The 24700-nt window shown below is 36.9% G+C and overlaps 1 protein-coding gene across 2 annotated transcripts; it reads left to right on the top strand.

Moving 5' to 3' along the window:
* Window positions 1–1341: 1341 nt before the first annotated feature.
* LOC308700637 (uncharacterized protein) lies at window positions 1342–19531 on the top strand. Of its 2 annotated transcripts, none has more exons than XM_081382339.1 (5): window positions 1342–1612; window positions 2554–2776; window positions 4420–5731; window positions 18811–18907; window positions 19173–19531. In XM_081382339.1, the coding sequence occupies exons 2-4, from the start codon at window positions 2719–2721 to the stop codon at window positions 18878–18880; spliced, it is 1440 nt and encodes a 479-aa protein (XP_081238465.1). In that variant the 5' UTR covers window positions 1342–1612; window positions 2554–2718; the 3' UTR covers window positions 18881–18907; window positions 19173–19531. The 2 variants fall into 2 exon arrangements, with proteins under 2 accessions (XP_081238465.1, XP_081238466.1); XM_081382340.1 differs by having other exon boundaries at window positions 1361–1612; window positions 18814–18907.
* The last annotated feature ends 5169 nt before the right edge of the window (window positions 19532–24700 follow it).

The following is a 24700-nucleotide window of genomic DNA, read 5'->3' on the forward strand; positions in this document are numbered from 1 at the left end:
ATTTTTACTCTTCAAAGTGTAGGCTACACTTGCAGGTGTTGATAGCCCCATTAAATAATAATATAGATAAACAATATAAACGATAAAAAGTATATAATTATCTAACTAAATGCACCATATAAAAATATTGTAAGAACGTCGTCTCTCAGTTGCTGAATGTCGCGCAACAACGTTGCTACAGCCCTGTCACGTCTTACATTTCTACGTTGCTACAATGTTGCGAGCACGTAGACAGCGACGTTGCCATAGCAGAAATGCAACGTGCCAGAGACGTTGCCACAACGTAAATGTGTTTGTTGGGTTACAACATTCATCTCCTCACCCACTTAGCTGAGAGTGTCAGAAGACATGGACCTTTGTCATTAACATCAACATTCGTCTTTGAAGAACATAATGGTAGACTGCTTAAACTTTTCAATGGAACACAATGTTGTTAATAAATTAATTTTTTTTCTATTAAATTTAGTAAAACTGCATTGTGTATGCTTACCCATCTATTAATTAGAATAACTCAATATAAATGTACTATATTTCTTGTATTAACTGCATGTTTTAATCTGAGAATGTGACAAATGAAATGTATATGTGTATAAAACATCCAAAATGCAATACAATTAAACATGAATTGAAAATCATGTGTACTCGCTTAATTACAATAATTAATAACGAGATTAACAAATAATCATAATCAGATTTATTGTGACAATATCTCAATGTAAAATGTAAGGAAGAGAAAATTTATGCTTTGGGAAAATATTTTTTATCGTTGAATCCTTAGTACAAATATAATAAAAAATATTGTGTATGTTTACCCATGAATTTTGAGAACTCCATATAAACGTACACAAACCATTTGCATATTTTATGCGTTGGCTATATCCTAATTTGTGTGTTGTGGCTGATGTATTGATTTTATTTGAAAAATGTAATTGTCAGCAAGTGTCCACAAAGTCACCAAGTCTCATGCCATTTAGATTAAGACAACTTTTATTATAGTAGGCCTATTATTATTATTATTATTTAAGATAGAAGGGTTAATTTTGCATAGCAGTGGTCCATAGCTTTTCCTTGCTGTACAGTAGTAGCCTACTGTTACCACAGCTGCAGTAATGTAGTATGAGTGTTAGGTTTATACATGCATTTCAGTACTTCATTATGTTGGAAAACTACAGTTGTACTTCATTTGACTGCAGATGTACTAACATGTAGCCTACTGTAGTTTTACTGCTGTCGTACTTCAATGTACTGCAGTTGTACTGTCATTATTACTGTAAATCTATGGCTGTGCTTAACTATACTGCAGTTGTTTTTTGTAAGGGTTCACTCTCCAGTCCAGCGGGCGGCGGTAAGTCATGCGTTTGTTTTCAAGATGAGTTTACAGCTTGATCTCTGGTGTTATACATCGTGCTACTGGCTTCATACAAACTTGTAATGTACTTTTAGACCAGAAAGATTTTGAATCGGGTGAATACATGCCTGTCATATTCCCATCCGAGCAGGAATATGTGGAGTTGCTGTAACTGAACTGAGAAGATCGTGTTGTTAAAAGAGGAGACTGAGGAGGACTCGAGTGAACCAGAACCCTGGAGAATAAAACACAAGGAACAAGCAGGTTGGTGTAGGGGACAAAAACTGCACTCAACTAAAAGTACATGTACTTATAGAAATATTTACTCAAAGTAAAAGTAATAATCTTAATAGTTACTTGAGTTAAGCCTCTTGAGTGCCATCTGAAATTTTCTTCTAAAACAAGCATTTTTATCAGTAGTTTAGCATTAGCATTGTCTTTCAGTAGAGTTTTTTTACAGGCTTTTGTCATGTATCCTGACTCAAATAATGTGTTTCTAACAGCAAACACTCAGAATAAAGTGAGATGATCTGCTGATGATCCTGAATGGCTTGTTGAATGAGTGTTGATAGTCTGAGGCTCATCAATATTAACAGATCTGCTGAAAACACTCTTTATTTCATGACAATAGTTCCTGTTTTCACCTCATTTATTATGCTGATGTCTTCAGATCTCCTGTAAATTGACACTTAAAGCTCATTTCATTGGTGTCAACAGACTGAGGGTATATGATGGTTATTATATAACCTAAACCTATGTTTATTTCTGTTGTGGTAGAAATTGTATATGTTCTGTGTGTTTGCATTTTCTTATATACATAGAAACTTAGAAAACATGATGGTAATAAAATGCACAGGGATTGCATGTGAAGTCCCATGATTCTCTGCTACATGGATATAACAGTGAACTGTGTAACAATGTGTTATCTATAACTGAGACATAGCCTAGCCTATCTTCATTTAGCCTAGACAAATAACCTTGGGGGAGTCAGGACAGTAATGAAGGAAGGATGCCCTCCTCTCGTGGTCATTTGATACATGTTTGTCTCTCATTCAGTAATAGAAAATTGCTTGCCACCACACTGTTTATGCTTTCAACTGTTTTTCTTACCATTATTTACATTTGGGAGAATTGACATTATTATATTCTGTAATCAATGAACATAAAACAAACTCAGTAACTTATATATTTTTTTATTTTGGTAGATCAACTCCTCACACATCAGTCACATGGTCAGTGAAGCTCCTCCCACATCAATTCTCCAATAAATGCTGTAAATTCCCATCAGCTACAAGTGAAGACGAGCATCAGAGCATCAGGAAGAGCTGAAATCTGCAAAGACTGAGTTTATTAAAGAGGACAGTGAGAACATGAGTGATCCAGAACCCTGCAGAATGAAACGCACTGAAGATCCTGAAGAACAAAGAGGTTGGTGTTTATTCTTCATTCATTCATTCATGATGCTGAAGAACGTTCATCTTAGAAATAATCACTTTTAGATATGCAGTTAAACTGTGAAATGGCTGCAAAAGTTTCTGTTTTTTTTTTTTAACAAATGGTCAGTAACAGGATGTTTCATATTGATTGTCAACATCAGGTCAAACTAAATTTAAATATTTTAACAGTTGCATTTTATATATATTTTATATATGGTTTACAATTTGTAACAATGTTACTAGAATTTTGACCTGAATTTTGTGTGTATTTTTACATAACTTGTATACTGTGGTAGATGTTTTCCCTATTTCGCACCTGACCTAAGTCTACCTGGGTCTCGTCTACAATCAACGTCCCCAAGCGTCTTCAGTCAACGTTAGTTTCTATGGGTCGCGACTACAGTCGACGTCCCCTATCTCTATCTTGTTCCCCTAACTAACTTTCTGCGCAGTGTAAAAGTTTATAAGATTAATACCGTTCCAAATTATCCTACATCCTATCCAGGATATATGGATAATCCCGCGGTAACTAAAGAGCCTAACCTTTAGTCGTACTTTTAAGAGTTAGGTGATCAGTCTCTATGAATTCGTATTTTATTATAAAGATAATAAGGATTATAAATATAATAAATGTCCCCTTCGTAGTTTAAGTCTACCTTTTTAGGTACTCTTCAACCGTGTTCGCTATACAACAATAACCCTGTTGTAAGCTAGGCTATTAATCAATCAGACAGTGCATACTGATTATTCACATATCAGAAATCATGCTCACCCTCTGTAGGTTTTCCCCCGGTTGGGATCCTTCTGATCCAGGGAAGAAAAGTGAAAACGTACTCAAGAATTCCAAGTTCCAGTCAGATGATTATAATAAATGTTTAACAATATTTATTAAAAGAATCAAAATGAAAAGAATACTTGTTACAGAATATAATAGAGTACTTAGCTAACAGAGTAATATTAGCTAGGCTTTAACTTCTTGCATCCGGGAACTGCTGGCGTCCCGGACTGGAGATTGCAAGGATGAGCCATGAGTCTTGTCCAATTCTCTTCTTTTATATCCCGAATTGAGGTGCCTTCATCATATTTACTGTAAGGCACACATGATTTGAATCACATGTACAACTGCTGATCCCAGCTAGTGTAGTCTATTTCTGTACCCTGACTGTCCAGTCAGTGGCGGTTCCTCCGAAGATACAATAGTTCCTTTGTATGTGTGGACAACGACCCTTGTCACTGCTCTCTCATGTGACTTGAGAGAGGCAGAGATGGACAATGAACTCTTTATTTGCAACATTATTTTTAGACTGTCATATGCTTTAGCAACCCAGAGAGTGCATCTGCAGCTACAGGTTTCTTATTGTGACCCTTTCTGCGTTGACGTCGAGTTTGAGGTGTAGTTGAAGTGAATGAAATGTCGCTCTCAGGTGGAGCCTCGTCACCTGGCATTACAGCAGCAATAATAACCGACACTCTTCAGACAATGTCTTTTAAATGCTTTAATCACGGCCGGGAGAGTACTCGACCAGTTCTCAGAGAATCTCCCCCAAGAAGAAGCTTTAATCACGGCCGGAGGATCTCAGACAAATTTCAGAGAGAATCCCACCAGAAAACTTTAGAGTTTTTCTTTAATTTCAGATCTGATGGAAGAGAGCGAGGAGAGTGAAGAACTGAGTGAAGTGGAGGAGGAACATCATGTCAAACCTGGAGAAAAACCTCTGAGTCGCTCAAAGACTAAAAAGACATTTTTAAAGAAAAGAAGAGCCAAGAAATCTTTCACCTGCACTCAGTGTGGAAAGAGTCTCACACGCAAAGATGGTCTTGAGCGCCACATGAGAGTTCACACTGGAGAGAAACCGTACTCGTGTGATCAGTGTGGAAAGAGTTTCTCAAACTCATATCATCTTGATGTTCACATGAGAGTTCACACTGGAGAGAAGCCGTTTAAGTGTGATAAATGTGGGAAAGATTTCAGTCAATCATCATCCCTTAATGTTCACATGAGGGTCCACACCGGAGAGAAGCCGTTCACATGTGATCAATGCGGCAAAACATTTGTCTTTGCATCAAACCTGAAGAATCACCTGACAGTTCATACGAAGGAGAAGCCGCATTCATGTTCTGTGTGTGGAAAGAGTTTTTCACAGCTGAGTAATTTACATGCACATGAGAAAATTCACACTGGTGTGAGAGAGTACATGTGCTTTGAGTGTGAGAAGACTTTTACTGAAGCGAACAGTTTAAAACTGCACCAGAGAATTCACACTGGAGAAAAACCTTACAAGTGTTCACACTGTGACAAGAGATTCAGTCAGTCATCATCTCTGAAAGCACATGAGATGATCCACACAGGAGAGAAGCCGCACACGTGTGATCAGTGTGGACAGAGTTTTGCTCTTAAAAGTCCACTGAAGCTACACATGATGATCCACACTGGAGAGAAACCGTTTAATTGTGATAAATGTGGGACAGATTTCAGACGATCTTCACACCTTAAAGAACACATGAGGATCCACACTGGAGAGAAGCCGTTCTCATGTGATCAGTGTGGCAAAACATTTGTCTTTGCATCAGCCCTGAAGACACACCTGGCAGTTCATACGAAGGAGAAGCCGTATTCATGTTCTGTGTGTGGAAAGAGTTTTTCACTGCGGCAATATTTACATAAACATGAGAAAATTCACACTGGTGTAAAAGAGTACATGTGCTTTGAGTGTGAGAAGACTTTTACTACAGGGAGAGATTTAAAACAGCACCAGAGAATTCACACTGGAGAAAAACCTTACAAGTGTTCACACTGTGACAAGAGATTCAGTGGCTCCTCAAATCTGAAAAAACATGAGAGGATCCACACTGGAGAAAAACCGCATACGTGTGATGAAACTCACCTGAGGCGACACATGAAGATCCATGCAGTGAAGAAACCACATCACCTCAGTCTGAGATCACGGTAAGTAGTTTATTTTCATGTGCTGAGCAACAAAGTCTCTTCTGTGTAAGTTAGACACACATCACCCTATAGCCAAATCTCTCCTCTCCACCTATAGCTGGTGTGTGGTGAGCACAGGACACTTCGTTGATTTATTGATATCTATTGACTTTCGCTCTCTGACAGTAGGTGGCGCTAGGGGTGGGAATCTCTAGGCACCTCAAGATTCGATTCGATTACGATTCAAAGGGTAACAATTATCAATTATTAATGATTTTTTCATTTTTTTTACTTACTTGGTACTTTTAAAGCAAAGTATTTATGATGACCCATGACAAACTTACTTCCAAAATATTAATTTTATTAATAAAACAAATGGAAGTGATTTGGCAAGTCAACTGTAAGGTTACATTTGCCAGCATATGTCCCAACATTGCAAAGAACCAACAGGAAAAAAATGTGTGCCTGTACTAGCAGCGTACTTGTAGTAAATTAATACAAACTTCAGCATATTCTGAATCTCTAGCATTTAATAATAGACTTCTAACCAAGCAATATAATCCTTCAGACAAAAAAACTATTTGCTGTAGCAAAATCACAAACAGTTTACGTTCAAAAATATAGAATTATGTACCAGCAGCTCTCATACAAACATAATGCTTGTGGACATACGCATATAATAATATAGAGTTATGACTTAAAATGTTTGCTGTATACCACAATCAAAAACTGCTTATACAAAAACAGTGAATGAACATCTGCAGAGAGCACAGTCAAAATGTAACTTTTTGTGACTGGCATTGCACATTGCAGGGCAGTATAACGTACGTATAACAGATCCGTTTACAGTATATTGATGTGAAAACTAAACAATACAGAAAGCAGCTCTCGTACAAAAAATACTAAATAGGTAACAATGAAATTGATAATTTTCCATACGTTAGCTTTTAAAGAAGAGGGTGACGTTTGAATTTGGCGCTCAGCTATCAAGCGTCTGTTATAGAGCTGGTAAGTCCCGCCCCTTCCGGTAATCGCCCTGGACCTCTAGGTTGAAAAATCGTCAATACAAGTGAATGGGAGAAAATAATTATTTTCTGGTCCCGTTTGAATTTTGCCATGAATGTGAACATATGTTGTCTGTGAATTTTTTATATAACTTTTCGTGTAAAGAATGCTACAATTTAGCGGGTAGAAGTTTGATACGGTTAGACTTTGTGTGAAAGCACTTTGTGGACTACAACTCTTCGCTGCTTTCGACGCGTTTGAAACGTCAACACCACTAGCACATGGACACTAGCTCACGGATCCCGCTAAACATGGCTGTGTCTTTGGTGCACTTCACCGCCTTCTTTCAGGGAGAGGACAAAATCGTTGAGGTTGGCGAAAACCACGGGTAAGTCAACTTTATGGGGTGACGTCACATAGGCGACATGTAGTCTTTCTCGTTATGTCTTTTCCACAACTGCTAGCCAAAGAATCATACCATATACTGTCAAACTCGTAACATGAAAAGTTATATAAAAAATTCACAGACAACATATGTTCACATTCATGGCACAATTCAAACGGGACCAGAAAATAATTATTTTCTCCCACTCACTTGCATTGACGATTTTTCAACCTAGAGGTCCACTTGGGGTTTTACGGATGGGCGGGACTTACCAGCTCTATGTGCGCGCAGAGCCCGTGCGCGCGAGTCGCGACTCTGTTATGTGCGCGTCTCTGTTGTGCACGCCAAAGACTGTCCGCGCACTGCACGTCCGCTTTAGAGTTCCGCCTTTTGCGTTCCGTCAATATTACGGTATTAGGATTTTTTTTTTTTTTTTTAGAAAATCGATTTTTGACATTTGGTGGATCGATTCAGAATCGTCCACGTCCGCATCGCGATGCATCTAAGAATCGATTTTTTCCCCCACCCCTGAGTGGCGCTCATTTAAAAGCAGAAATAAAGCACTATACAGGGCTCTAGACTGCAAGTAATTGGAAATTCATTATAATTCATTATAAAGCTTGGAAGAGCCAGGACATTTTTTTTATTATTATAACTCCGATAGTATTTGTCTAAAAGAAGAATGTCATACACACTTAGGATGAGTTGAGAGTGAGTAAATCATGGGCACTGACTTGGAAACCAGGAGAAACATTGTGCCATGAACGAACAAGTTCATGAAGTTTGAAGTAATATGGCTTTTAAGTCCACAAATCACCAATATTCCCTATGGATTTAATGTAGTAATGCTCAGTGTAACCATGGTATTGTGGCAGAAATAGTCAAATATTTTTACATTATTCATTTCAGGGTTCGTGCATCCTTTTGAGAGTAAAATTCAAGCACTAATCAAGGACTTTCAAGCCATTCACACTTTTTCCAGCTCTTCATTTTTTTTAAATATTATCCAGTTTTAATGTTATTTTTAATGTGATGACCAAAACCGTGATTTGTTCATCCTTAAAAGACTGTTAAACTAAACATTGATTGTTAAACAATTTGTAAAACTAAATGTTTCAAAGTGTAGGAAAACAGTAGACCGAAGATTTAAAACTACAGTTATACTTAAGAGTAAAGAGAATGAAATATTCGTTGGAATATATATATATATATATATATAGTGCTGCACGATTAATCGTATCGCAATCGCGATGTCAAGCCTACGTGATTATATGACGCAAAATGCTGCGATTTTATATTAAATAAACAAATTAGCGCTGTTAACGCAATTAACGCAGCATCTGTTCATTTTTGGCATTCTTTGGCTAGTGTTACATGATCCTGCTCTCTTATTCATGCAAATGCTTTTAAACCATTCATGCGCGATAAGACAAAAAAGAATGCGCTGTCAGTGAATGTCCTCCTGACACACACACACACACGACCCACAGATAGACGCGCGCCAGTATGAATTTCTGTAATAGTTCTATAATATAGTTCTAGTAATATGGCAAGCCAAGAGGCTCAGAAATACGCCATAGATTAATCGCGTTTAAAGCCAAACGCGCACAAACAAAATCCAATTCTTATGCTCATATATGAGGAGTTATTAAACAAGGAAAAGAATCCAGGTCGTATTGGCATGACTCGGCACATTTCCATCTAAGTGCTGAATAACACAAAATATTGATATAACCCATAGAATGCCTATGACTTTGTATGTTTTAAATGGGCCTATTTGAAAAAAATGAGACAAATGTATTTTTTGCTATTTCTAAAAAATGTGGCAGGTTTGTTGGCAGGTCTATAAGCTTCTCCTTCCAGAATTAAATACTAGTGTTCCAATTTTTGTAGGCTAATTCAATTAGTCTTTTATTCATATTACATTGATTATATATTCATTAAATAACACTATTACATTTCGTTATATCCAATATATTTTTGTAAAATGAAGATTCAAATATTTTGCCCTTTCGGTGCTAGATCATTGACAGGGGGAGCTGCGCAAAACTTGGCCACTAAATATTTAATATTCAATTATTTTAATGATCAAAATGAAAGTTTTATTAAATTGAACAAGCGCAACATTCAGCATTCAGCGCAATAAAATATTCTAAAAGATGTAGGCTATTATTAATAAGAATGTTATATCAACATAATATCTCGTTATTTCGACATATGTGTGCATGCAACAAGCAAGATGTGCATTTGTAAATCCGGTGACGCGTGCATTGATTTTTATAAATAAACTAGTGTTTTCTGACAGTGTCAGCTGCAAAGATGAAGTTGACGATCGCCATCTCCGTAGTGAACGCGCCTATAGAGAGAAATGCACATAATGGATTACATAATCAGAGAGTAGCCTTTTTCTTTCTTTTTTAATTTTTTTTAATTATTTCGTTTAAAGACATTTCTAGTTTTTTGTATTTGATGTATTTCTCATGTCATTGAGGCATACACTGAGTTTCGTTAAGTAGCATGAGATGCGCTCCAGTTAACGTGCAATGTGTGACCGCGCGGGCGCCTCCATGATTATATTGTCCGTTATATTTGCTTCTTATTCATTAAACCCAGGCAATTGGTTGATGAAAAAAGTATTAAAATTAAGATACAATTTATACAAAACGAAATTCACTTTAAAGCCACACCGTGTAACTTTTCAACCTTCATAATATATTTCCAAGACCCTTGTGATGGTACATCGACTTACAATAGGTTGAATGACAGGTCTGCCACAGCCTGACGGGGTCTGTATCGCTTTTACTGGCACTATGTAACTTCGGGGTTCGGGTAGTAACCAGCGCACAAAAAGAACTACAAAATTCGTCTGCTTTACGGCATACGTCACTTCCCCCACCACTTCCTCAAATTCGGACGTGAGCGTTTATATACTGTCTATGGACGTGAGATGCCAACCAAGGTTATAATCGTTAACGAAAACTAACGAAAAAACGAAAACTAGGTGGGAAAAAACATTGTCGTTAACTGAAATAAAAATAAAAACGAGGCATTACAAAAAAACGATAACTAACTAAAACTGTAATGTGTGTTTGGCAAAACTAACTAAAATAAAATAAAAATATAGAGTAAATGTCCTTCGTTCAGCTGCATTTCCTTTCCCTGCTCTCCCTCTGTCTCTGTCACTCATGCGTCTCTCACATGGCGCGCGCGCACACACACACACACACACACACACAGCCCCTCCCCTCCGTGCACACCGCTTCTCCATGAGAACGAGTGTTCGTTCGACATTGAAAGCAAGTTCGCTAAAGGTTAGTAGGCTATCTCTATCTCGTGAACACCTTACAATCACACATTAAAAAGTGGTATCAAAATATTTTAAAATCTGAATATAATTTTGTCAGTGTGCTAATGTCGACCCGAGAAGCGATTGCGCCTTTTTTAGAAAGTTAACTAGTCGCAAGTTTGAGGTAAAGTGCACTTTTTGGTTGCGGTTGTCGATGTCAAAACACTATATAAGCTTTGATTCAAATATTAAATAATGTTATGTCATTTTTTTACTTTTACACGTAATGTTTGCTGCTTCAATCCAGATGAGTAGGCTATTGACTGTAGGGAAAGTGGGGTGAGTTGTGCCAGTTTTTACTCAAAGTGACTTTAAAGTGAGGCCATGGCAGTAATTCCTTCAACTTAACGATGTACATATATTTCAGGATGTGGTGCATCCCTGAGAACAATAACTTTGGATCTGAAATAAATTGTTTCAGAAATATAGCTTTTGGGGAAAAAGTGGTCTCATGGCACAACTTGCCCCTGATGCGGGGGAAGTTGTGCCTTTAGGGGAATACATTGGGGTAAATTGTGCCAGTGATTTCTGAAGTAAAACAGAACATTTTAATGTTATGAACTGTAATGCTATTTGAAAGCAAGACAAATTCAATACAAAATTACTCATTTAAGGTTTATTTAGATATTGTCACCCTGGAATACCATAGCATGCGTTTTTCCTACTATGGTCAATTGCATAGGGATTTTGTATTGAACATAACTCTGGATCACAGTGTCATAGAGACAAGGGGGCGGGCTCATTTTACTCAGATGACCAATCAGTCTCTCAGGATCATTGTGAAGCTATCAAGCTATGCCCTAGCAACCATTTAGAGCACCATAGCAACACAATATATGATATTTGTGACTCATTTCAGGCAAAAAGGCTTTGGCAATAGATGCCTGTTGACATAGCGCTTTCTGTCAATTATGTAACATATAAGAATAAAGTGACTAGGCTAATTTCTAAACATACTATTGTGACATAGGCCACTTAAAAACGGAATAAAACTTCACTTTAATAACATAGTGCAAACTCAAAACTGAAAACAGTGTTAGCTAAATTAAACAAATAGCAGGCAGGCCTAAGTCAAACAATGATGAGGCATGCCCATCTCCTCACTTCTCAAGATTATCCCCTGTGAGTATGTAGGTCTAGGTGGTCTGGATCTGGCACAACTTAACCCAGGCCCTTTGGCACAAATCACCCCAGACCCACAAGTTTGATAAACTAGCATGATCCAGCAGTTAAGAGCTAACATCATGCTAACTGTATAGACTCATTGTGTAGCCTACTAAAGCACTAAAACGTGTGAAATGTTTTCAAACTTGTCTATAATTGTTCAGACACTACAATCAAAAAACCTTAATCATAGAAATTTTACTTTGAAAGGGAAAAAACAGTTTTTTGCACTAAAATGTGCTTAACTCTCATGCCATGTGTCTCTCTTCTTTGGAGGATGAGTAAAAGTGATTGCTTTTCAAAATTATGTGGTCACATGACCAATTTCTTCTATGGTATTCCAGAAACAAGGGGTGGAACTACTTCCCCCCCTGGCATAAATCACTCCACTCTCCCCATAGGGTAAATTTAGTATAGGGTGTGAAAATTGTACAGCTGTGGTATTTGTATAGGGTGTGAATTCTGTATAGAAGATGTATAGATTTTTGGTACAGCGTGTGGATTTTGTAAGAGGTAAAGGAATTTCAATGGGGTGTGAATTTTTTTCTAAAATTGTATTATGTTTTTATTATTACACAATACTTTTTCTGACTTTTTTGAATCTTGCCCCTGACAAATAACCCAAATTACAAAAAAAGACTAAAACTAACACTAAAACTAATAAAAACTAATAAAAACTAAGCATTTTCAAAAAATAAAAACTAAACTAAACTAGCAAACCCACTTTAAAAACTAATTAAAACTAATTGTAAAACTAAATAATAAAACTGAATTTGAAAACAAAAAGTCAAAACGAAATAAAAATTTAAACTAATGAAAAATGCAAAACTATAATAACACTGATGCCAACCAGCATTTGTTTTCGGCTTTCGTGCGTATGTTTTTGTCATGGGGGCTGTTGTGTTTAGACCTGGCCACTTCATGCGTTTTCTCAGATCGGATAGCTATCCGATCTTGAAAAATCCAGGTCAAAAAACGCATTCAAGAGGGATTTCAATCCGATCGCTCAAACCACTTCATGAGGAGATCTGAGACGCATTCCAGACGAAACTGAACAAGTGTAAATGCATCTGGTTGCTGAAACCACATATGTAAATTGTACTCCTCCCAAAAATGCTAAAAAATAAATAATACAAAAACCGTGTGAGAGCGTGTTATAGGCTATATGTTATAGCCAGATATGACGACGCGCTGGAACACGCATCACCGCAGATGAGAAGCTGAGCATCAATTCATCAAGCCAACGTGCAAACCATCGCAAATCAAAGTGAAAGTAAGTCGCAGATGCTTAAAGGAGCATTTCACCCGTGGGAACATTGATCTTTATTGAAAGTGGGTCATATATGTAGTCGAAATGTATTCAAATTTTCTAATTTGTTGCCTTTTTGACCGAGTTATGACAGAAAGTAACTTTAGGGCGCATTTGTATGGAAAACCACAACTCCCACAATGCAACACATTTGCACAGCTCCACAAGCCACTACCATTAATCCAGAACACCGCCTATGAGAAATCCGCCTATCAGAGAAAGCACTAGGCTAGCTACCGCTTGAGTTTGAAATTCATTTCACATAAAAAAATTACTTGTTTGGCGAACTCATTATTGAATTATTCCTTGTTACTATTTATTTTGAAATGGTGAACTATATGGTGATTTGCGACAGTGCAAGTATTCCACAGTGACTCTAGGGGTCGCTGTTTGACAAAAACACAAATTCTCCACAGTGTGGCTTTAAAGAAAGGCTTTCTACAAAAAACTTAAAGGTATAGCGGAGGATTTTCTTTTTCCGGGTGGGTAGTGTAAACTATTGGTCCACCTAAGTGTCAATCATTCTGGTGATATGTTTACGTAAGGCCGTCGTACGTGCTCGTCCCTTAGTTTTCGCTTTCTGCGCATGCGCACTTTCAGGTGTTTATGTGTGGTGAGGGTGGTGAGCTAGAGCTAAGCCATTCATTGAAGCTCGCCGTTTCACCGGGTCCTTTGAAAATGTCTGAGGGTCGCAAGAGAAAAAGTTTGTACGAACTGTATGAGAAGAAGAGAAAGGCCTCAGAAGAGAGAAACAAGATCAGAGTGTTTTTGAGAGATTGTTTCACACGATGGCGTGCGCTGAAAACACAGGTTGGGCTTCCCACTGATGCCTCAGTCGCGAAGTTTTTACTCGACAGGTAAAGTTTGGCATGCTATTTGGAGAAAAAGTGCAAATCTTCTTTTGGAAAGTAATCTTGTATGAGCGATGCCGACAGCAACTTGTAAACAGAGCGTGCACGAGGTCAGGAGAACCTCGCATACGTTTAATAGGCGTTCCCTCTCGGGAGCAGGTAGAGTGTTGTGCATGTGCATTTTTTCAAAAAGTGGAGAGGGCGGTTATTATCTAAAATTCGGAAAGATCCTCCGCTATACCTTTAATGAAGTGGTCAAAATCATGTCTGAACCACTCCATGTCTCATATTGCGCATCCTATCTTACTCGTGCTGTTCACTTTTCATAAATCAACATAAATGGAAATAAATAACATTATAATATTTTAACAAATATGAAACTAAATGCGCTTATTTAATGGCTACAGTATAGTATGCCTACAGACTCTCTATTTGTACAAATTGCTGCACATTCATTTAATTCTGAATTTTGCACACACAAGTTGAAAGGCATTTGTTCAAATCAAGTTCACGGATAATTGTGCGTGCATTTATTAATCATTATGATACTAATAAAGTGGGCTATGCTATGTACAAAAAAAATCAGATGAGCCCAGAACGCAATTACACGTTAAGTATTTCCCCCCCATAGAAAACCATTATAAGAACGCTTAATGTGCACATTAATTTAAGCCATGGCTTAATGCAGATTAGAATGTCCCCTTATTATGTCGAAATAACGAGATATTATGTCGATATTACTGCTGTGTCCACCATGGTCTCCACATTCTTGATCAGTGGAAATGATTTTTGCTTGTTTGGGATCTGACTGGCCAGCGTAACTTTGCTGTCTTTTTGACATTTTTCCCCTGAGTGAAACGATTGAGGCTAACAGCAATCTCAAGCAGGGGAGCGCGGGGCACAACGTAACACAGGGCTAGTTGTAACACACTTGTTTTAAATACTTCCACACATGCTAGGATGACGAAACTTAGTGTATTTACTAGTTGCCATATCAACACTATATAGAGAAAAAATTGCGCCAAAATTATAATTTTTTTTGGAAGATATCCATAGACATTTATTAAACCATAGCAAAAGGACATTTCTTAAGTTAATTCTTCATCTCAATTTTTTGTGTTTATTTAAAATTAGACAAATCTGATATTATTTGAATCTCCAATATGTTATTTAACAGTTGAGATAGTTCTTGAATGCTTCGCTAACTAGCTGAAGTCAAGTCGTGTTCCGGTTCAAATTAACCCTCTGCGGTCTGAGGTGTTTTCTGGGCCCTGGAGGTGTTCTGACATGCTCTGACATTTGTGCTTATTTCTGTTACTTGTGACATTTTCATGGCTAAAGTCTAATTACACTGTATTCAGCACAAACTCTGCTACAATAATATATCAGCAGAATGTGTGTAAAAGTTTGTTGTTTTGAGATAATGACATTTATGCGTGCGTGGTTTGTGAAAATACCAAAAAAAAAATTCTCACTGAAATAAGGTCATGAAACCCATACTGATTATTTCTTCACAAGACTTTTGAAAATTGTATGACGTAGCCTAGAATATTTGCTCTAAAACTATGTGAAAATCACCCCGACTGCTCATTCAGATAAGACAATATATTGATTAAAAAATTGTACGAGTTTTGTGTGAGAAAGCTTTATGCGGGAGCTCATTAATATGTAAGCTTTTCACACCTGAGAAAGACAAAGACCCTCCCCTAACGGCCCTATTAGGAGCTATCAGGCCCTGTCATTCTGAGCAACCTTGCACAAAGAATGAGGAGATTTAAAAAAGAATGGCTTTTAGATTTTTGGGATTTATTTACAACACAACATAATCCAAAGATACAAAACAAATGACAAAAAAGCACTCATAGAAAACAATTATCCAAAGACAGAGACCTTTGTGCCATTCCTAAAAACATTGTACATACCTTTCGTTTCCAAGGTGTTTGATTTTCACTTTACCATGTTCATGTTCAGAGAATCTGGGCCCTGAAAAAAAAAAAAAGTGAACATACTGATATCAAGAGAAACTATAGGCCTGCACGATTATGGGAATAAATTTTAGATTTTTCTGGTTAAAATTGCTTTTTAAAATTCACAAAATACACACATACACACACACACACACACATAAATGTTTCCAACAATATATAATATAATGAACACCAGGTTTGTTGTGCCTTGTAGGCATTGGCTATGCGCAGTGCAATAATAACAATAACCTATAGCAGCCTATAAATCTTCCAGAATATTTCAGTAACAACTAAGCTAGAGAAAAATATATTGATTATCATGTTACTTCAAATGTTTCCATTCGTTATGATGATATGAAATGAGATAATAGTAAAAACATGAAGCCGTTTGGTGCTTTTCAAACGCGATCGCGATCCAAAATATGATACATTCAAACGCGATCACGCTCAAATACAAAACATTATGGTTAACATATACGTATCTACATTTGAGCAGATATCCACAAACACAGTCACAGTAAACACGGGTCTAAATATTATAATATTCACCATATATCTAGCAACAGTTCAACTGCAATGTGAAATTTATGCAACAATAACAAACTAATATGTAAGAATTTCTTACCTTAAATCTTTCTTGTCTTCAAATCGCGTTCTTCTTCTTCTGAGGTAATTCGAATGTAAGCTCACAGTGCGCCTTTCAAACTCGACGAAAAGCAGAGATTTGTGAAGTGTTTTGTTGTTGAGGTAATGAGCGCGTTCGCGTTCCATGTGGAGATTTGCATGTCAATCTCTTTTGCGCGAGTGGGCGTGTTCAAATTAAAAAATTATTAGGAAGCGTTTGAGAAGCTGGACATCTTGTTGGTTTTATCCAAATTACTTAAACAGAGAATATTTGTTTTCAGTTTGAATCCGATCATTTAAAAGTACACACTTAAATGTTTATAAAGGTATATGGCTCATAAATGTGTGACAAGTATTCGCTGAGTTTTGTTTCAGTTTATAGACGTGCTCAAGAAAAAAAAGTTCACCGCGACGGAGAGACAGAACGCAGACCCTGTTTATTTTCTTTATTTTACAAAAGCACAATGTTTTGATTTGATTGTAAGTGGACACATACAAAAGTAAAAATATCACAGATTATTTTTTTATATTTCTTTTTTCTGTATGACCATAAATGACGGAGTAATTTAAGTTTATAGTGCTACAATGTGGAAAAAATCCGGCAAAACGCGCCGGTGCGTTTGCCGACCTCAGAGGGTTAAGCCCTGTGTGACACCCTTTTAAAATGTGAAAATCCTATTAATTTAGCTTTATTGATTTGAATGTTATTTAATATTTACTTTAATTTCAGTTTATTATTTAGCTTGGATTATTTTAATACATCAAATTAATAATTCCTTGGGAGCATACGAATTGGATTACCACAAATGATCTGTGCTGAATTCATCTGGTCTGACTCAGCTCATCATTGATTGGGAGAGAACAGTTCAAACTTACTGGCTGTGGAAATCAGTGGGCGTGTCTCATTATACTATAAGCAAAACGCCGTAAAATAGCGTGCGCTCTGTGCAACCAAAACAGCTTTTTTTACGGCGTCATATGACGGCGTTTGGATTTAAACGCGATTAATCTATGGCGTATTTCTGAGCCTCTTGGCTTGCCATACATACACATGACCCACAGATAGACGCGCGCCAGTATGAAGTTCTCTTTCGCGGTAGAACGAACACACATGTATGCCAAAATGAATGCGCTGCCTGTGAGTGTCCTGATGTGACACACAGAAAGACTCGTGCTAATATCGTGCGTGCGCACAAAACAGCATTCCAGAATACAGTTCTATTTCGAGCTTGAACTAACAATAACACACACAATTATGCCAAAATGTCTTTTTGGCGAGTATCTTCATAACATAAGAGTAGTCTTATGATGAACGTGAAGAGTTGTGACTCGTGAGAGAATGAGGCGCGTGTGAGATCCGTGTCTCTGACAGCAGCGGCTGCTCTTAAAGGGACAGTACACAGTATCAACTAATTATATCTGTCGCTAAAGTTAATCAAAGAGCAACATATTCCATCAAATATTCCATTCTCTTTACTCTTAAGTATAACACATAAATATTTTTTATATACATTGTCAGAAAAGTAAACAAAACAATGAAAACCTCATCGCAATTACCAAGTCCATCTCATCTGGCATGTTATTAGAATTATTGATAATGTTTTCGAACTCATCTCTGTTTATAATGACACATTAGTTACAGTTTTAGTTTTCATAGACGATAAATGTAGGTTTTAAATCCTTCATGTTAATCTTCTATGAACAATGTAGATTAATGTAGAATAAACCAATGTATATTTTAGTCAGAATTATTGCTCTTCATCAACTTGAGGTCCTGGAGCTCGTTCTGTAAAGTTGAACAGAGACTCACTCGCTCTCGGGACAAGCATTGAAGGAAAATGGAAATACACACATGGCTTTCTTACATTTACTGATAAAGATATAACTATTAAATATAAGAAAGTCATTGAAATTACAATCATTTATTTCAATCTCTGCATTTAATAAACTACCAGGGATTGTTTTTATCACAGCTTGTAAATGTTTTAAATGAATGTGTATGTGTGTGTTTTGTAATGTATGATTTTTTTCTGTCAAGCTGTTACCGTGTTACCGTGTTATAAAAAACAAGAGCTTGTTCTTCAGTGATTTGCCTGGTTAAATAAAGGTTAATAAGTTACACAAAGGGAATACCACATCAGAGTAAACATCACATGCACCTGAACGACGTGTTAAACTGTATGCTTAAGAGTTTATTTGAAGCGCTGAATATGAAGCATTTTCATGTTTAGGAAACCTTGGCTTGTGTCGTTTCAGCACTAGGTGATTTATGTTAGTTTTGTTTGTTGTGTTGTTGTGGCTTCGACAAAACCTGATAATCTTAAGTTACATGATCACGGTCACTATATTTTTCAACATGTGATTAGCCTTAGTACTTAGTTCAGTGTCTGAAATATTGATTATTCCTCTCTCATCATGTCTGTAAGAAATTAAACTTGTTTGTTTTTAGCAGAACTGCCAGAAAGCATCTGGAAGGAGAGGACGGAGAGAACGCCAGTGATCCAGAACCTGCAGAATGAAACATCAAGATACTGAAGAACAAAGAGGTTGGTGTTTATTCTTGATTCCTCATTCATTCTTCATGATGATGCTCACCAGACTTACATTGTTTCATGACCAAACTAGTGATTTATAACACAAATCATCTTCATGACATTAAAATAGATCATAATCGTGCACAGCAGTTGTTGACCAGATTTGATGAGATTAAAATGACTGTCAAACTCATCAGTGATCTTGACTTTGAGCTTCACTTTTCATTTCACGTTTGTCTCTCATTTGAAATCTCACTTGATTTAATGTTTCTTTTAGACCTGATGGACGCGAACGAGAAAGGAAAAATGTGTGTAAATGTAAATCAAGTCTGAAGAAGGATCCGCAGCGGAGAGAAACTTTACATGTGATCAATGCGGGAAGAGTTTCACTCGGGCCTTCGTTCTGAAATCACTTCTGCCTTCTCATTCAGAAGAAGAGCACCAGAAAAATTACACTGGAAACACACGTTCATGTTCAGGAGCTGAAGAAGAGGCCGTAACACTTTAAACAGAGACATGAATCTGATATTAATTTGAACTCATTCATTGTTTTTCAGAGATCTGTCTTATTAGTTTTAATTTTTATTATTTTTTGTACTTCAAGTTATGATTGATTAAACTCATTATAATTTTATCAACAGCTTGTTGTTTTTGTCCAGTTTTATTGTCTGCTGATTCTTCTTGCTTCAGGAATAACTCCATAATTTTCAGTTCTGAAAGCCAAGTATTACGTTTGCTTCAGGGGCTTCCCAGCAAACACAGAACGTTCCCCTAACGTTAGTTTTTGGTTCCTGTCTTTTTATTGTTTTGGGAACTAAATAATATAATTCTAGGAATGCTCTTTTTATTTATTTTTTTGCAACAATAATATAATGTTCCCAGAGATGTATAGTAACGAAGTAGAACTACTTCACTACTGTACTTAAGTACTAAAAGGCTGTATCTGTACTTTTCTAGAGTATTATTTTTTTCTCCTACTTCCACTTTTACTTCAGTACATATTTTCGGCGAGTGTAATACTTTTACTCCGATACTTTTTTTATGTGCTGCATCGTTACTCGTTACAATTATAAAAATGTTACGAATCATTCCAAACCCACATTATCACTGCCAGAGCGGTAGATGGCTCTGTCACCAGGTTTGATGAAGCTAGTCCAGCGAATCAAATGATCAAGAAGACCGCGCGTGCTCCCGTTCTGCCTTTCGCTCTGCTGCCTGCCTCCAGTGAGAACACTTGAGCTTTGTTAATTTGTTTCGAGATGGAAGAACCAGAACGTCGAGTGATCGTGGCGGTGGCGGTGAGGGTGAGGAAGGAGACCACTCCTAAAGTTAGGCTACTATTATATGTAATGTCATTACCTTGACAAACTATACATCATTAAAATGATATAAGACTCAAGTTTCAGTATTTGAGCACTATTTTATTCTGAGAAACTTATAGGGACAGTTATGTCTTAATTTGTGTCAGTTAAAAATCAGGAAAAAATAGTCGATACCTTTAATATGAATTATGAGCGTCAGCCGCACCCATTCAGAAAAAAAAAAACTCATGTGCGGTCGTCGTGAAAGTGCTTGACCAAACAACGTCCCTCGGGGCTTTTAGCTCAAAAATGTGCAGATTTTGATAGATTGATAGATTTCATAGTTTTACGTTAGATTTCTATAGAGAGGAATAATATTTATTTAAATTATTATAACCAAAATGGGCCGATGTAATCATTAAAGCGCTGGATCTCTGATGTACTGTGTTTTCAGTCCATACCGGCAGCCTGAGGGCGCCCTATGCACATTAGACCATATATGGAACACACAAAGAAGAGCCATTCCAGGAACTCCCTGACATAAACAAAGCTTCCAGAGATCGCTGTTACATGCTGATAAATACCCAATAAGCTGTAGAGAAAAAAGGCACAAGCAGGGAAGAGAAGAGAGGGATGCTTTAGAGGGGGAAGGGACATATTTGATCTGTTTTTCTTTACAAAGAGTTAAGCTCAGTGTGTTAAGGTGTTCTTGAACATTCAGTCCTTGTACTGCTGCTTCAGCCAAATTAATTGTGAGTGTCCTAAACATTTGAAATTATATAAACAATATGATGTTCAAACTTTTGACTGTTTTCTTTAATAACTTCATAACACAATACTTGTACTTTTACTTTCAGTACTTGAGTAGTAAATTTTTAAATAAACTACTTGCAATACTTAAGTACAAAAAATGTTGAATACTTTAGTACTTCTACTTAAGTATTCTGCTTAAAGAGCACTTCAACTTCTACTCAAGTCACTTTTTTGATAGAGCACTTGTACTTCTACTCAAGTCTGGGTCTCTAGTACTTTATACATCTCTGAATGTTCCCAGAAGGTTGCAGGATAGTTATTTTTAACAACATAGGCATTTTTTATATTAACATAGAAATAGTTACCAAATATAAAACGTTCCCCAATGGTTATTGTTTATATAAATATGTAAACTAACTTTCCAATTAAAACGCTGCAGATATTTATGTATAATGACCTGTACAGAGCTCTGAAACTAGTTTATGCAGTATTTAATACAATTTAGCAATTAGTTAAATCCAAGCGCATTACATTGTGAATGTGAAAAGCACAAAAATCATAAATTCTTGGGTTTGTTTATATCTTCATTTACTGCGCCGCTGCTTTGCACACACTTCTCCAACACGTGTTGTTGTACACAGTGCAGTGTTTCCAGGATCTACGTCAGAACGCTGCCTCGTTATTGGCCAGTTCTGTGTCATGATCACACGATCACACTAAAAAATATTATAGTCGCTTCATAAACCGCAGTCTGTAAGTTTCGCCTCTTTGTCACCATCTCAGTTTGAAATCTGCTATTGCAGTTATATGTGGAATTATCTTTACATGTGTTGTGCATCAGCATGGCTCCTGAGCACGGATGAATAATGTCTTGAGGTGTATGTGTGGGCTGTCAGTCAATGCACCAGTGTGGATATTCACTGTACTTCAGAAATACAGATACGACCTCCAGGAATTATTTCCAAAATAAGAAGGAAAATGTCATCTGAACAAGTAACATGTCAGCCACTTTTGTTCTGATCAACTGGTGATTAAATCTTATGATCACAAAGTTAGCTCAGATCATGTCAAACCATGTAAATTATTGTTATACTTTGTTCTCAAATCGTTAATGTTATCAAAACTACGTGACTATGTATTTAAGGCTATAAATGATCTGCCACCTGCAGCATCCTCACACGCAGAATAGCCTACTAGCTGAGACTCCTTCTTTATGTATACAGACGTGACGTAATGACGCAGAGACGAACCGCGGCAAACTTGTATTTCTCGTGGAAACCTACCAGTACCACTCAAATTAGAATCCGTTAAAAGCTTACCGCTGTGAATCAGGCTACGGTAAGGAGATGAAAATGTTGTAGAGGTGGGTCTAAAAGACAATTTTCACCTGTATATATACACTCAGTTACATCTTGTCAATCACAGTCATTTCACGATTAACATTTCCTTTTAAATTTTATTTCAACAGGTATAGACTGGGCATGTCAACCAGCCAGGGTGTGCGTAGGGCGGTTGGGGTGAACGCCAAACTTTTATCAGCACACCAACTGGACTTAATAAAATTTGTACTTGGCCCGTATCGCTGGTGCGGTCCTTGATGAGGACTTGGTGGAGGCAGCCGAGCTCTTATCCTCTATAGCTGGGTATGTCTCTTCATTTATCAAGGACATAACACAAACTATTTGTACATTACATTACTATAAACGTTGTATTCCTCACTTATACAGGACTTGTTCGGACAAGGGGACAGCAGCAGTTGCTGAAACCAGCACCCGGCGGTCTTTCTGACAGTTTTTGGAGGTGTTTCCTGTCTCACTGCAGGGCCAGCCTCCATCTAAGAGGCAGCGCAGTGAATCTGGCTTTTCTGGAGACAGAGCGTTCTATGATAAGTGGCAGCTTTCACAGTATGCTCCAAGGAAAGACTATCTTCTCTGTAATTCTCCAATTCTATCAATACAGTATTGGTACCCATTAATTCTACATTGATTCACTGTGACAAATAACTTGCAAGAGAAAAGTCTTGTCATTCTGTCTTTCAGGCTACTTCAGTCTGCGGAGGCCTTCAGCTGCAGAAGTGGCAAGGGTGATTGGTCAGGAGGGGTGGACGACCAATTGCCCCAAAGCAGAGGAGGTAGTCAAGATGTGGAAGCCGTCCACCAAGCAGAAGGTCGAAACCTTCTGGGCGCCGCAGCAGTCATTCTATTCTACATCACTTACCGATCAAATAAGGCTTTGGCGGCACTACATTTCGATTTGGCGACCGCCAAAAATTTTCAATGCAGGACAAAACCCTGTAATGGACGTTAATATTAGACTGTTAGGTTACGTTACGTACTTTACGTTTATACGGGAATGGTGAGTATAATTACTTGCATTTTAGGGAATTTACTGAAGGGTTGTCTTGGCCTGTAGTAGAAATCCTACATTATTTAGAAAAGTAAAATGCTTCAATTTAAATGTTCTTGTTTAGATATCACAGGACTTTGGAGTTTTATTCCCTGACAATGCAAACCGCCTTTATGAGTTTTGGGCTCCTGTCTTCATTGACCGGATTTTACTTTTTGCACTTGAGACTTGATTTGATCCATTGGTTTTTGAAAACTGTAAGCATTCTTTCTGTAAACTCGTCGTTCAAGATGTTTGTGAATGTTACTGGTTGACATTAAACCAGTAAGTTTAAGCAACACTGCAACATCAGCTGTTAACTGGCTTTATATATTATTTGAGGTTTATTTATATTGTTGATATAAATTTTTTTTTTACTTAAAAGTTAATGCTTTGGATAAAAGCGTCTGCTAATTTATGTACTGCGTGTGCACGCATGTTTTAAATGTAATATGTATATTTTAATATTTGCACATCATAATTGTTTGTTCTATTTATACACGTGTATATTTACATACTAGGCTCACTCATATTTATTGCATTCATAATGTAATACTTAACACATGTTAAAACATATTTATTGTGTTTATACAATGTCTATTTTATTTATTAAAATAAGGTCATAAATAAAAATGAAAAAAAAAAAAAAAATACTCAACTGTTGGGTTATTTTAACCCAACGGGTATTTAACCCAGTGCATTGGGTTAAAATAACCCACAGTTGGGAAGGTGCTATACCACCCCATAGTTGGGTTATTTTTAACCCAACATTTTTAAGTGAGTACATATTAGTACCTGTGTACAAAGTAGGGATGCACCGAATCCAGATTTTTGGGGTTCGGCCGAATACCGAATCCACTGTTTAAGATTCGGCCGAATCCGAAACCGAATACCGAATCCTACTCGCATCCTTATTCCATTAACACAGTAAAACACATTAATGAAGTAAACAACGTCCACAGCAGTGTATTTTTATTTCATTTTATTTTATAAACTGAAAAAAAAAAAAAAAAAAGAATAAAAAAAGAATAAGCAGCAACATTATGCCAGGATGACAAGTGGGAAAAACTATTTTGACAATTACCTATGCTTACCCAAGTTCAAACCAAAACCTGTCAATAAAAGTGCAACAATGCAAAGAAAAGTGTTTTTCTTTTTTTAAATCAGAATATGTTTGGTGACTTAACTGAAATTAATGTTATTGAACATTTACTCAATAGGCTAAACATGGATAGTAGGGCTGTTTAGTTTTCGTTTATAACAGTAGGCTACGATTAGAACAGTAGCCAAATAAAACGAATAATATTACGGAAGATCACACACATCTTCTGCATCATTATTAAATTAACGGAAAAGCTCTAACCTT

Source organism: Scardinius erythrophthalmus (assembly GCF_964197995.2).
Source record: "Scardinius erythrophthalmus genome assembly, chromosome: 1".
Taxonomy (NCBI): Eukaryota; Metazoa; Chordata; class Actinopteri; order Cypriniformes; family Leuciscidae; genus Scardinius; species Scardinius erythrophthalmus.

Bases quoted from the DNA above. Each gene is read 5' to 3' on its own strand.
- LOC308700637 (XM_081382339.1), top strand. From the start codon at position 2,719: ATGAGTGATCCAGAACCCTGCAGAATGAAACGCACTGAAGATCCTGAA. The intron at 2,777-4,419 runs GTTGGTGTTTAT...CTTTAATTTCAG, and splicing joins AGATCCTGAAGAACAAAGAG to ATCTGATGGAAGAGAGCGAG. The intron at 5,732-18,810 runs GTAAGTAGTTTA...GTTTGTTTTTAG, and splicing joins CACCTCAGTCTGAGATCACG to CAGAACTGCCAGAAAGCATC.